This window comes from Gorilla gorilla, chromosome 1, assembly GCF_029281585.2.
Source record: "Gorilla gorilla gorilla isolate KB3781 chromosome 1, NHGRI_mGorGor1-v2.1_pri, whole genome shotgun sequence".
NCBI lineage: Eukaryota > Metazoa > Chordata > Mammalia > Primates > Hominidae > Gorilla > Gorilla gorilla.
Window position 1 is genome coordinate 212,517,278 of NC_073224.2, and position 13,692 is coordinate 212,530,969.

A 13,692-nucleotide genomic window follows, 5' to 3' on the forward strand; every position below is an offset into this window, starting at 1 on the left:
GTGGGGCTGAGGGGCTGGACTCACCCCTGCAACTGCCACCTGTCTAGTTTCTCAGTTCATATTTGCTAGCTGTGGTAGGGTGGGCCTTTACATTTCTACTTTCTCCTTCTCAGCCTGTGAAGAATTTCCCAATTGGTCTTCTTACTTCCAGCCTTCTCCTGCCCAAATATAACTCCTGTGCTTATGCAGAATGATTTTTCTAAAATGCAAATGTGACCCTGTTGTCCTTCCTTAATTCAGTGGTTCCCCAACATCCAGTGCACTATACCAGTAAGGTGCTACTGATGATAGAGGAGGCTTTCTCAACTGGAGTTCCATGAAAGAATTAAATCTTAATGTCATTAGGCATTCATATTATGTAATATATTAACTTTTCTCCAGTACGCGTAGAATGGTGCTAGTTATGTACAGTCTTGAGGGGAATTGAGAAAACTGTCACTCTAATCATCCTTTTTGTTCTGTGGTTCAGATGAGGAATCCAGTTATGAAAGACTGGAAGAAAGAGATAGTATATGTTCTTCAGGAGGTCCAGGATCACAGCTGGAAGCAGCCTCCAGGAAAAACCTGCCAAATTCCTTTGAAGGCTAGAGTTTTGTCTTTAAATTTTTAATGTAAATATTGCATTCCACCATATAATATGTCTGTGGTTAAAAGTATTTTTAAATATTTATCAATGAGGGGCCCGGGTATGGTGGCTCACACCTGTAATCCCAGCACTTTGGGAGGCCAAGGTGGGAAGATTGCTTGAGGCTAAAAGTTAGAGACCAGCCTGGACAGCATAGCAAGGCCCCATCTCTATAAAAAATAATAAATTAGCCAGGCATGGTGGCATGTGCCTGTAGTCCTGGCTACTTGTGAGACTGAGGTGGGAGCATCACTTGAGCTCAGGTGTTTGAGGTTGCAGTGAGCTATGATCATGCCACTGCACTCCAACCTGGGCAACAGAGTGAGGCCTGGGTGACAGAGTGAGACCTTGTCTCTTAAATAATAAGATAAAATATTTATCAGTGAATAGGATTTATTCTACAGGAGGATTTGCCTAGGGTCTGTGGAACCACAAATAACTGCCTCTTTTTTTTTTTTTTTTTTTTTGAGACGGAGTTTCGCTCTGTCGCCCAGGCTGGAGTGCAGTGGCGCGATCTTGGCTCACTGCAAGCTCCGCCTCCCAGGTTCACACCATTCTCCTGCCTCAGCCTCCCGAGTAGCTGGGATTACAGGCGCCTGCCACCGCGCCCAGCTAATTTTTTGTATTTTTAGTAGAGACGGGGTTTCACCGTGTTAGCCAGAATAGTCTCGATCTCCTGACCTCGTGATCCGCCCGCCTCGGCCTTCCAAAGTGCTGGAATTACAGGCATGAGCCACCGCGCCCGGCCTATAACTGCCTTTTTTTAAAAGCCCTGTAGTGGGTCTTTTATTTTATATATATTATTTAATGTCTCTAGGAAAATTGCCCCCAAGATCACACAGTAAGGTGTACTAGTCAGGGTGCTAACCTAAGAATGTGTCAACTCCATAAAGCCCATACATTTTCTATAACTTGAAGTGTGAGAGAGAGAGCCTGGAAATCTTTTTGCCCAATTCTAAGTTTATTTTCACCTGAATGTAAGATTTTTTTCTTCTTGGTCAAGTTACTGTTGTGGTTCAGATCATGCATAACTCCATGCTTCTTGTACAAACCAATCCTTGATTATCCAAAAGAAAAATGAGCAATGGTGCATGTCATTTCACATAACAAGGAATTTTGTCTCTCTTTGGTGGCTTTGAAACAAATCACTTTAAACGATAGCAGATAAACTTTTCTGATTGTTTTGTCCTAATAGATATTGACATATTGTTATTTCTTGAGTACCCTCCCGCTAGTTGTGGTAACTGGCCTTTTTGACAATAAGCCATTTGCTTTAGAAAACTTGGTTCCAGGTAAACCCCAAACAGATGACATACAGTTAGTTGTTTGTTCTGCTTATCCAAGGCACTTAGAAAACCATGAATGCTAAAGTACCAAGGTGTTAGAATTTGCCCCCCACCCTCAATCTGAAATTTATGTAGCCATCTGGAATCTAGTTTCCATTAGGTATCCAGAGGGAAAGTCCAGAATGCCCTGTCATTGGTCACATTCAGCACAGCATTTCAAGGTGGTCTGGTTCTTTTAGCTCCTCTTGAGAAGCTGGAATGAGTACTCAAATGATTACCAGTGGAAGAGCCACAGTGGCTGTTTCCAGTCATTCCTGGCTGTACACCAAATTTCTGGTTGATCTTGAAAGTTTGAAATTTGGAAATCTAAGGACACCTAGAGGATGGTGTTCAGAGCCCTGCAAGGTTCTTTCATATGTAACCTCCTCCCACCTTTCCTGTTCTAAACTCTCTTTTTACCATGTGTTACTGAAGATTGCATCTTAGTACCTGATACCCTTTACATTAAATAAAAGAGGGAAAGAGTTAAATTGGAAAGTCCAGGGTTTGGACTAGAAAACCCATGGGGTCAAAGGGGGAATTCAGCAGAGAAGTGGAATGGAAATCACTTCCTTAGTAGACAAGTATTCAGGAAACACCTCTGCACCCCAAAGATAGGCACAGCTGCCACACAGTGACTATTAAAGGGAGGTTCAAAGTTATAAGCAAACAGCTGATTCTCTTGGTTCTTGGGCTGTTGCTGTTGGTGACAGGAAATCTTGTTCCCCAAGCTGCTGGCTTCCTGTTTTATTTTTACTTGTAGCAGATCAGAATGTCCATAACAAGGAGCAGTCTGTTCCAAAGGGTTCTACTCCCCCTTTGAGCCTGAAAGATTTTTTTTTCTCTTTTGGTCAGACAATATGTCTGTAATATTTAGTTTGGTTTAAGCATTTTGTATTCACAGTCAACTTTTTGGTGATGAGCTGGTGTTTTAAGATTTGATGTAAATAAACCCTTGTTTTGCTTTTTTTTTTTTTAAATATATAAAGAGGAGTTTATAATATTGGGGACTTGGCCCAGCTATTCGGAAAGCTAAGGTGGGAGGATCATTTGAGCAAGGCGGTCAAGAATGTAGTGAGCTGTGATCGCACCATTGCACTCCATACTGGATGACAGAGTGAGACCCCGTCTCAAAAAAACAAAAAGGCTGGGCGTGGTGGCTCATGCTTATAGTCCCAGCACTTTGGGAGGCTGAGCTCAGGAGTTCGAGATAAGTCTGGGCTACATGGGAAAACCTCATCTCTACAAAAAAATACAAAAATTAGCTGGGTGTGGTGGTGCATGCCTGTAATCCTAACTACTTGGGAGGCTGAGGCAGGAGGATCGCTTGAGCCCAGTAGGTGGAGGTTGCAGTGAGCTGAGATCGTGCCACTGCACTCCAGCCTGGGTGACAGAGCGAGAACCTGTCTCCAAAAAGAATAAAAAATAAGAAAAAAAATTGAGGACTTAGGTATGTTAACTTTATGCTTTACCTTTTCATGTGAAGTGAATTTGTCATTTTCCCTAGCATGAAAACCATTAGGCTGTTTTAGATTTCTTTAGTTTTATAAGATGTGGAAAGAGGATCAGTCCATTGTGTCTTGACTGTAGTCATATCCATTTTGTGGACATTAAAACCCTCTCCTATCCTTGTAAAACTAGGAATTCGGTAATCTAAATCTAAAACAATAGCTCAGCATGAACCTGAAGTGCTGGGGGATTTCCTAGGGAAAGGGGCTCAGCCCACCGGATAAGAAACAGTAACTGGAAGGTTTCCGGATCTGCTCCAGACATTTCCTGCTGTCTCTAGAGCCTTTTGGCCCAGGTGTGTTGAACCGGATGGGAGCAAGAAAGGGAGCTGTTGGGTAGAAGAGAAAGCACCAGGGAATCTTACAGCACAGTTTACTCAGCATCATGTTTGACATATTGAATGTGTAAAATTTTTACTTTATATTCTCTCGTTCAGTCAATTTACAAACTAAACTTAAGAGATACTGGCATTAGTAGTTAGCTATACTTTTTTTTTTTTTTTTTTTTTGAGACGGAGTCTTGCTCTTGTCACCCAGGCTGGAGTGCAATGGCGCAATCTCAGCTCACTGCAACCTCTGCTTTCCGGGTTCAAGCAATTTTCCTGCCTCAGCCTCCTCAGTAACTGGGATTACAGGCACCCGCGACACGCCTGGCCAATTTTTTGTATTTTTAGTAAAGACAGGGTTTCACCATCTTGGCCAGGCTGCTCTCGAACTCCTGGCCTTAGGTGATCCACCTGCCTCAGCCTCCCAAAGTGCTGGGATTACAGGCGTGAGCCACCATGCCCGGCCTAGTAGTTAGCTATACATTAACAGCCATTTACCAAGGAAGGACTGGAAAAGTTATATCCTGATGTATATCAATCACTATTGGCAGCTTGATTTCATTGTGGAGATTATCAGGTGACAGTGTTCTTTTTTGATCTTTATAATTGGTGGCCTAGAATCTGATCTGTCCTGGTTATGAACACCCCAGGGATAGGATCTGTACCGTCCAGTGTCTGCTGAATGGGCTGTTTTCTAACCATGCCTCCTTGCCTCTGGAGACTCTTGTTGGTTGGAGCAGTAGTTGGCACTTTAATGTTTCTATACTGCCTATGTACCTCAGGCAGCAGTCACCGGTCCAGAATTTCTAAACTTACATAGCAGATCTTCTAATAGCAAACCTTAAAAAGGGCAAGGGAGAGAGGACTTAAAAATGAAAGAAAAAAAAAGATAGGGAGAATGAAGATTTTTTTTAAAGCTGTTTTAGATCAGGGTAAGACCAAAAAAAAAAAAAAAAAAAAGATTCACACAGCCCTAGTGTGCCTGGAATTTGTGGTTGAGTAATACTTTCCTGTTATTTCTTTTTTAGGTTGTTTTTCACCATTCAGAACATTGCCTGAAGCAGGTCCACCATGCCGTTAGTAACGAGGAACATCGAGCCAAGGCACCTGTGCCGTCAGACGTTGCCTAGCGTTAGAAGCGAGCTGGAATGCGTGACCAACATCACCCTGGCAAATGTCATCCGACAGCTGGGCAGCCTGAGTGAGTGCCTCGGAGAGCCTGTGCTTTGCCCTCAGGGGTCGTTGGTGCTCTTTATTTAGTTTCCTTCTCCTCCCGCGTTCCTATTTCTCCCCCATCTGCCTTCCCTAGGTAATGCGAAAATGTATCCTCCCTCTCCTCCCCGAAGAGAGGCTCCCTTTTGGTGTAGCTTCTTCTCTTCAACCTTCTTTATCTACCACCACCCTCTAGGTTCCCTCCTCCCTCCCCCTCCACCTGCTTCAACAGAAATCTGTGGGAAGGGTGGCAGGAAGGGCTGCAGCAAAAACTGCAGACGGAATGACAGAGCAGAATTCTGTGTGTGTAAAGTGGGAGGTTCACAGAGCAGTATCTTGGGTCGGGGAATGTGCCTGTAATTACACGAGCTGTTCGATGTAGCCTGACTTTGTTGAAGCCTCAAATGTGCCAATAGTCTTTATCTACCCAACACCCCCACCCCTTTTCTTCCCAAAGAGGAGTAAAGCAAACATGCCTTCGGAGAGATTCTGACTGACTTGTCCACCCTGGTACACATTTAATTGTGCTGCAAGCCCCCAGGTCCAAGTTCAGGGTACAGATTACTTCTGCAGTCTCTGGGGTGGGTATTGGGAGTTTTGCAAGCTGTGTGAACATACAGTGACACAAATAGTAGCTGGAGCCATTCTTCCTTAGGAGGAAGATGGGGGTTAGCCCAGACTGTTTTGGAGCTGAAGGAAAGCCAGCTCAACTATATATATTTTTTTAATTGGCAAGAATGAATGAGACTGCCTTGGGTGGGGTACATGCATGTGGTTTGGATTTCATTCTGAATCAAGTTGACTTTGTTTGCTTGAAGCTGAGATATGGGAAGGGCAGATGCTTGGATTGGCTCTGCATTTATCTAGTGCCACTCCAGCTCCCATAAGAACCTCCGTCAAAATGCCATTTTAGTGATCTTCCTTAGCAAAGGCATCTTGGTGTGAATTATTTCAGATACTCACCCCTCCTATCGCATCACTGCCCTTAGTGAAGGCAGTGGAATATCAAGAAAGCCTGCATTCTCCCGTATAGCAATAGGCCCAGCCTTTAAAATAGGAGGCTGAGGAGACAGAACTCTATGACCAGATAATGTATGGAGTCTGAGATTCCTAAGCCTTCACCTACCTCAGGGATCATCTCAGTTGATCCAGGGCTTAGAGAAACCTAGATGGGGCATCATGAAGAAATGAAACCCTGCCAGTGCCTGTCTTACACAAAGGAACACTGACAGCGCAACAGCAGTGCAGCTGACAAGGAAGCACATCAAGGCTGCAGAGACCTCACTGCTTTTTAAAGGCATAATTTCTGCCTCTCTCTGTCTCTCTCTGAGAAGGCCAAATGGGTGGAAGTCAATCAATCACACACTGGTTCCTTCTTCATAGGACAAAGAACATCTAGCTAATGATGCTTCTTATTTCCACTTACTGAAGTTACGCTCTCTCTCAGCTATTTTTCCAGGGTGGTGTTGATGGATGCCATTGCTCACACTCCCACTTGTGATCAGACCACTTCTATCTTGGGGAAGCTGATCTGAGGGCCAAAGTCACCTTATGCCCAAGGAAACAAGATTTTCTTACATTGTGGGGGCTAACTGATCCTTTATTCATCCAATAAACTTGTGTTGAACATATTTTATGTACCAGCTGCTGAGGGGATACTCAATAATAATAAGAATAAGAGGCAATAATAAGAAATTGTCTCTGCCCTCCAGGAGCTCATAATCTACAAGGGGAGGCAGAAATAAATAATTCCTAAGAGGAGAGAATGGGGAGAGAGTGAGAAGGGAACCCACATTTGTTGATTGCCTACTTTATGCCAGGTTTGGATAAGATCTTGACATAGATTATCTCATTTAATCTTCTCAGTAATCCTATGAGATTAGGTGGTGGTATTCCCATTTTTCAGATAAAGAAAATAAGGCTCAGAAAAATAAGGTAACTTGGCCAGGCACAGTGGCTTATGCCTGTAATCCCAGCACTTTGGGAGGCTGAAGGGTGTGGATCACTTGAGGTCAGGAGTTCAAGACCAGCCTGGCCAACATGGTGAAACCCGTCTCTACAAAAAATACAAAAATTAGCCAGGTATGGTGGCACACACCTGTAATCCCAGCTACTCGGGAGGCTAAGGCACGAGAATCGCTTGAACCCGGGAGGCGGAGGTTGTAGTAAGCTGAGATTGTGCCACTGCACTCCAGCATGGGCGACAGAGCGAGACTTCATCTCAAAAAAAAAAAAAAAAAAAAAAAATTAAGTTAACTTGCCTAAAGAGATACAGCCAGTAAGAGGCAAAGTCACTGTTTAAACTCAGACTTCCTACAGATTTCTCAGCTCTGTCCCTTACTCGCTGTCTCTGCCAATATTGCCCTGGTTTAGACTTCATTGACTTTCACCTAAACTATTACCCAAGCCTCCCTCTACCTTCTTTCTCTGATCCAACCCCCTTAAATCTGTTCCTATATCCCTGCCAGAGTGATCTGCCTAAAAGTCAAATCTCACTTTTTACTTTTTATGATTCTGAATTTCTGAAGCTTTGAAAGTTCTGTGTTAACTTTTGTAATGTAACAAGTGTTTTTATAGTCAGAGTACACATCACAACTATTTCTCTCCCCTCTTCCTCACTGTGGAATTATTTAAGTTCCTTGGCCTAGCATTCAGGACCCTGCAAGACCTGCCTTCCTTTCTAGCCTCATTTTCTACAGTCTGTCTTCCATTTTACAATTTTTTTTTTAATTTTTGTGTTTTTGAGACAGAGTTTTGCTCTTGTTGCCTAGGCTGGAGTGCAATGGCGAGATCTCGGGTCCCTCCCTGCAGCCTTCGCCTCTGTTTTCAAGTGATTCTCCTGCCTGAGCCTCCCGAGTAGCTGGGACTACAGGCGCGTGCCACCACACCCAGCTAATTTTTTTTTTTTTTTTTTTGAGACGGAGTCTCACTCTGTTGCCCAGGCTGGAGTGCAGTGGCGCCACCTCGGCTCACTGCAAGCTCTGCCTCACAGGTTCACGCCATTCTCCTGCCTCAGCCTCCCAGGTAGCTGGGACTACAGGCGCCCGCCACCATGCCTGGCTAATTTTTTTATATTTTTAGAAGAGACAGGATTTCACCGTGTTAGCCAGGATGGTCTCAATCTCCTGACCTCGTGATCCGCCCACCTGGGCCTCCCAAAGTGCTGGGATTACAAGCGTGAGCCACTGCGCCTGGCCAATTTTTTGTATTTTTAGTAGAGACGGGGTTTCATCTTGTTGGCCAGGCTGGTCTCAAACTCCTGACCTCAGGTGATCCAACCGCCTCGGCCTCCCAAAGTGTTGGGATTACAGGCGTGATCCACCACGCGCAGCCTTCATTTTACAGTCTTTTAAAATGGAAAAAGGGGGCTTGGCATAGTGGCTCACACCTGTAATCCCAGTACTCCAGGAGGCTGAGACACAAGTATTGCTTATGCTCAGGAGTTCGAGACCAGTCCTGGCAATATACTGAGACCCTATCGCTACAAAAATTCAAAAATTATCCAGGTGTGGTGCTGTACACCTGTAGTCCTAGCTGGTTGGGAGGATAAGGTTGGAGGATCGCTTGAGCCTGGGAGTTCAAGGCTGCAGTGAGCCATGATCATGCCACTCCAGCACTGGCCAACAGGGCGAGACCTTGTCTCAAATAAATAAATAAAATGAAAAAGGAAAGCAAGAAAGAATGAATTATCAGCTACTAGTAATTCTCCTGAGACAGACCATGCTCTCTCATATGTCCATACAGTGCTCTTGCTATCCCCACTGGCTGAACAACCCTTGCCATCTTTGTCTGTCTGGCTGCCTGTAGCTGATCCTTCAAGGCCCAGCTCAGGAATCTTCTCTTCCAGGTTGGGCTAAGAGTGTTCCTCTGAGCTCCCGTTACATGCCTATATTATCCTATCACATTGTATCACAAATCACCTATGTCTCAATTAAAAATTATTGGCTGGGCACAATTGTAATCCTAGCACTCTGGGAGGTGGAGGCGGGAGGATTGCTTGGGCCCTGGAATTTGAGACAGCTTGGGCAACATAGTGAGACACTGTCTCTACAAAATATAAACGAAATTAGCTGGGTGTGGTGGCGTGTGCCTGTTCTTCCAGCTATTTGGAAGGCTGAGGTGCAAGGCTGGGGTAGGAGGATCACTTGAGCCCAGAAGGTGAAGGCTGCAGTGAACTGAGATAGCACTGCTGCACTCCAGCCTGGGCAACCAAAAAAAAAAAAAAAAAAAATTGTTGAAGGTAGAAATCATGTGTTGTTTGTTCTTGAACCCCAGTGTCTACCTTGTATAGTACCTGTCACCCAGTAGAAACTCAGTAAATGTCGAATAATTCACGCCTATATATTTCCCACTATTCCGTGCTATTGATGCACAAAGCATGTAGGAATGGAAAGAATACTTTCTATGGGTAGTGGGGGCACAGGTAGGGATAGGCGGGGTCAAGGAAGACTTCACAGAAGAGATTACATTTGAATGGGACCTTGAAAGATGACTGGGATTTCATCTAGCTGAGAGGAGTGCAGGGAAGGGTTCATATGTGCTTCAGGCTCATGACCTTGGCCTCATGTGCATTGTACCTGGGTGGAACTTCTCAATTTAGTAGTGAAAGTCTGATTATGGAAGGGATAAAGCATAAAACTAAAAATTCCACAGCCATAGATGGCTCTGTGACAGCACATCCAGAATTCTTATTTTTTCTCAGAATAGTGAGATTGGCATTTCGCATATTCGGTTGCTGTATCTTAGGAAATACAGGCACAGCCAGCCAGCACTTTGTATCAGTATTGTGGCCACTCGGGAGAATGGAACCCCCACTTGGGTCATTAAAAAATCAAGCTAGATATTGGGTTTCTAACTGACTGCAGTGTGGGTGAGGGGGTGGGGCATGCCATTGGGGAGCTCCAAGACTCCCACTCAGACTTCAATAAGAGCAGCTTCACATTTTTAAACATCAGTTTTACCTGTTCTACTTCCACGTAACATTTCATTTGAAGTGTTCTGCTAAGGAAAAAACAAAATTGAAGACTGCTTCCTAGAATCTTTTGCAAAATGTGGTATCTGTATGAATGTTGGATAATGATGGATATTTGGTCTGTCTTGGTAATCTGAGTGAGTGAAATTTAACTCTGAACAAGACACTTTGGTTTTTCCTAGTTCAGTATCACACTTCTGTTTTCAGAAGTTGGAGTAATTTTTAGCACTTGAAGAATAGATACTATCAAATTACTGATTGGAATTATATTTAAAATTTTCCTCTAAGCTTAAAATTTAGGGTATTTAGGCTGGGCACAGTGGCTCACGCCTGTAATCCCAGCACTTGAGGAGGCCAAGGCGGATCTCTTGAGGTTGGGAGTTCAAGACCAGCCTGGCCAACATGGTGAAACCCCTTCTCTGTTAAAAATACAAAAATTAGCTGGGCGTGCGCCTGTATTTCTACTTGGGAGGCTGAGGCAGGAGAATCTCTTGAATCCAGGAGGCAGAGGTTGCACTGAGCTGAGATTGTGCCATTGCACTCCAGCCTGGGCAACAGAGCAAGTCTCTGTCTAAAAAATTAAAAAAAAAAATTTGAAAATCAAAAACTTAGGGTATTTAGAATTAACACCTTTTTTTTTTTTTTTTGAGACTGAGTCTCACTCCGTTGCCCAGGCTGAAGTGAAGTGGTATGATCTTGGCTCACTGCAACCTTTGCCTCTTGGGCTCAAGCGATTCTCATGTATCAGCCTCCTGAGTAGCTGGGATTACAAGATGATGTGCCACCATGCCTGGTTAAATTTTATATTTTTAGTAGAGACAGGGTTTCACCATGTTGGCCAGGCTGATCTCAAACTCCTGGCCTTCAGTGATCCACCCGCCTCGGCCTCCCAAAACGTTGGGATTATAGGCATGAGCCACCATGTCTGGCCTTAGGTATTTACACTCTTAAGTCATGTAATGTGGTTGAGGAGTATAAGGAAGAATCTCATTGTAACAACTCACATTTTTAGCTCACTTAATCCTTATGGTAACTTGATGGGGTAGATATTATCCCCACTTTACAGATGAGGAAACTAAGGCTGGGAGATTGTGACTTGCTGATGAGTACACGAGTATAAATAGAAAGAGCTGAGACTGACTCAAATTTTCTTTTTTTTTTTTTTTTGAGACTGAGTCTCGCTCTGTCACCCAGGCTGGAGTGCAGTGGCACGATCTCGGCTCACTGCAAGCTCCGCCTCCTGGGTTCATGCAATTCTCCTGCCTCAGCCTCCTGAGTAGCTGGGACTACAGGTGCCCACCAACATGCCCGGCTAATTTTTTGTATTTTTAGTAGAGATGGAGTTTCACCGTGTTAGCCAGGATGGTCTTGATTTCCTGACCTCGTGATCCGCCCACCTCAGCCTCCCAAAGTGCTGGGATTACAGGCATGAGCCACTGCGCCCAGCCCAGATTTTCTGGTTTGAAGTCAACTGCTCCTTCCATGTCTCAGTATAGTTCTAAGTCTGCCTCGGGCCTGAGGTGATGAGATAGTGGGGAAGCCTTCACACCACCTCACTTCCTCTTAAAACAGAAATCTTATTGTTACCAGTTTTATATGTTGAGGTTCTGTGTAAGATTTTTTCTTGAAAACCACTGTGCCACACTGAGCCTCTACTTCTACTGTCACTACCCCCTTCACTTAAGGAGCAGGAAATCCTAGGTACTCTTGGTGACTCTTGGTGTAAGTTGATTGGTTTTTTTTTTCCCCCTCCAGAATAGCTGGATGGTTAATAGATATTTTTCTTTTTTCTTTTCTTTTATTTCATTTTATTTATTATTATTTTTGAGATAGGCTGGAGTACAGTGGCATGATCTGGGCTCACTGCAACCTCTGTCTCCCAAGTTCAAGTGATTCTCATGCCTCAGCCTCCTGAGTAGCTGGGATTACAGGTGTCCGCCACCACGCCCAGCTAATTTTTTTTTTGAGATGGAGTCTCGCTGTCTCACCTAGGCTAGAGTGCAATGGCGCGATCTTGGCTCACTGCAACCTCTGTCTCCCAGGTTCACACGATTCTTCTGCCTCAGCCTCCTGAGTAGCTGGGATTACAGGCGCCTGCCACCATGCCCATCTCATTTTTGTATTATTAGTAGAGATGGGGTTTCACCATGTTGGCCAGGCTGGCCTCAAACTCCTGACCTTAGGTGATCTGCCTACCTTGGCCTCCCAAAGTGCTGGGATTACAGTCATGAGCCACCACGCCTGGCCTAATTTTTTTGTAATTTTATTAGAGGCAGGGTTTTGCCATATTGCCCATGCTGGTCTCAAACTTCTGGCCTCAAGTGATCTGCCCACCTTGGCCTCCCAAAGTGATGGGATTACAGGCATGAGCCACCATGCCTAGCCTTCTTTTATTTTTAACAGATATTTTTGAGCTTGGTTTATTTTCCACACATAATGTTGCATATTTCTCTGTTTCAACCTTCCAAACACAATTTTCCATTACCTAGACAAGCATGATACAGTATGGTTTTCATAGGAACTTAGCCATATTATGAACAGGGATCAAATAAAATCCTCAACCTGCAGAGTAGAAATGCTTGTCAGCCAATTTGAGTTCTTTGAGCTCAGGAGCTTCCCATAGTTGTTTAGGTCACAAACGATCAATATGCAAGGACTTGCTTCTTCCTTGATTAGAAGTCCTTATTGACTTAAATTTACCAGCAATTCAAAATATGTAGTGAATTGGTCTTATCCCCACTCTTCAGGTTGTACTGGGAAGGTGAGCTGCAGTTCACCCTGAAGGTGAGGTTTTGGCCTTTCAGGCTATTTTTTTCCCCCTCAAATATGGACTAAGCATAAATGTAGTTTTGAAGCTAAAAATTAGAGCCTACTTTAAATAGTTCTCAAAAAAAAATTATCATTTGATTGGGCACAGTCTCTTATGAGTGCCTTCACCTTGCAAGAAGCTCAGATGGTAGGCCCAGGCGCGGTGGCTCATGCATGTAATCCCAGTACTTTGGGAGGCTGAGGTGGGCAGATCACCTGAGGTCAGGAGTTCAAGACCAGCCTGGCCAACATGATGAAACCCCATCTCTACTAAAAATACAAAAAATGAGCCGGGCGTTGTGGCAGGCACCTGTAATCCCAGCTACTCAGGAGGCTGAGGCAGGAGAATCACTTGAACCCGGGAGGCAGAGGCTGCAGTGAGCTGAGATTGCATGCCACTGCACTCCACCTGGGGGATAGAGCAAGACTCTGTCTCATAAAAAAAAAAAAAAAAAAAAAAAAAGCTCAGATGGTATATTTATTCGTATGCACCACTTTTCATTCCTAGTAAGAATGTGCCTGTGGCTTGGAATGACAATATAGAGGTAGTGTCAAATTGCTGTTATGTTTCTTTGGCTGCAAATTCTCCTTGCATTCCCGGGTTGAAAGTACGGAACTTTTCTTTTTCTAAAAAACAAGACATTGTGGAAAGAGACCACTGCTATGTTGTTTTTCAGAGAGGGCTTGAAAGTTTCAGCTTTTCACTTGGTTCCTGAGATGTAGATTTGAAGGATTGTAACCTAAAGCAGACTTTGAAAGTTATAGGTTACAAGCCGGGCATGGTGGCTAGAACACCTGTAATCCCAGCACTTCGGGAGGCCAAGGTGGGCGGATCACTTGAGGCCAGGAGTTTGAGACCAGCCTGGGCAACCTGGCAAATCCCCATATCTACCAAAAATACAAAAATTAGCTTGGC

The 13,692-nt window shown here is 44.2% G+C and overlaps 1 protein-coding gene across 3 annotated transcripts in view; it reads left to right on the forward strand.

The window, feature by feature from the left end:
• Positions 1–13,692, forward strand: part of WASF2 (WASP family member 2) — an 84,252-nt gene that overhangs the window by 54,746 nt on the left and 15,814 nt on the right. For all 3 annotated transcript variants that reach the window (XM_019013606.4, XM_063701273.1, XM_055389281.2), the window contains exon 2: positions 4,813–4,985. In XM_019013606.4, the coding sequence (XP_018869151.1) occupies positions 4,856–4,985 (130 nt within the window). In that variant the 5' untranslated portion in view covers positions 4,813–4,855. The remainder of the gene's footprint in view (positions 1–4,812; positions 4,986–13,692) is intronic.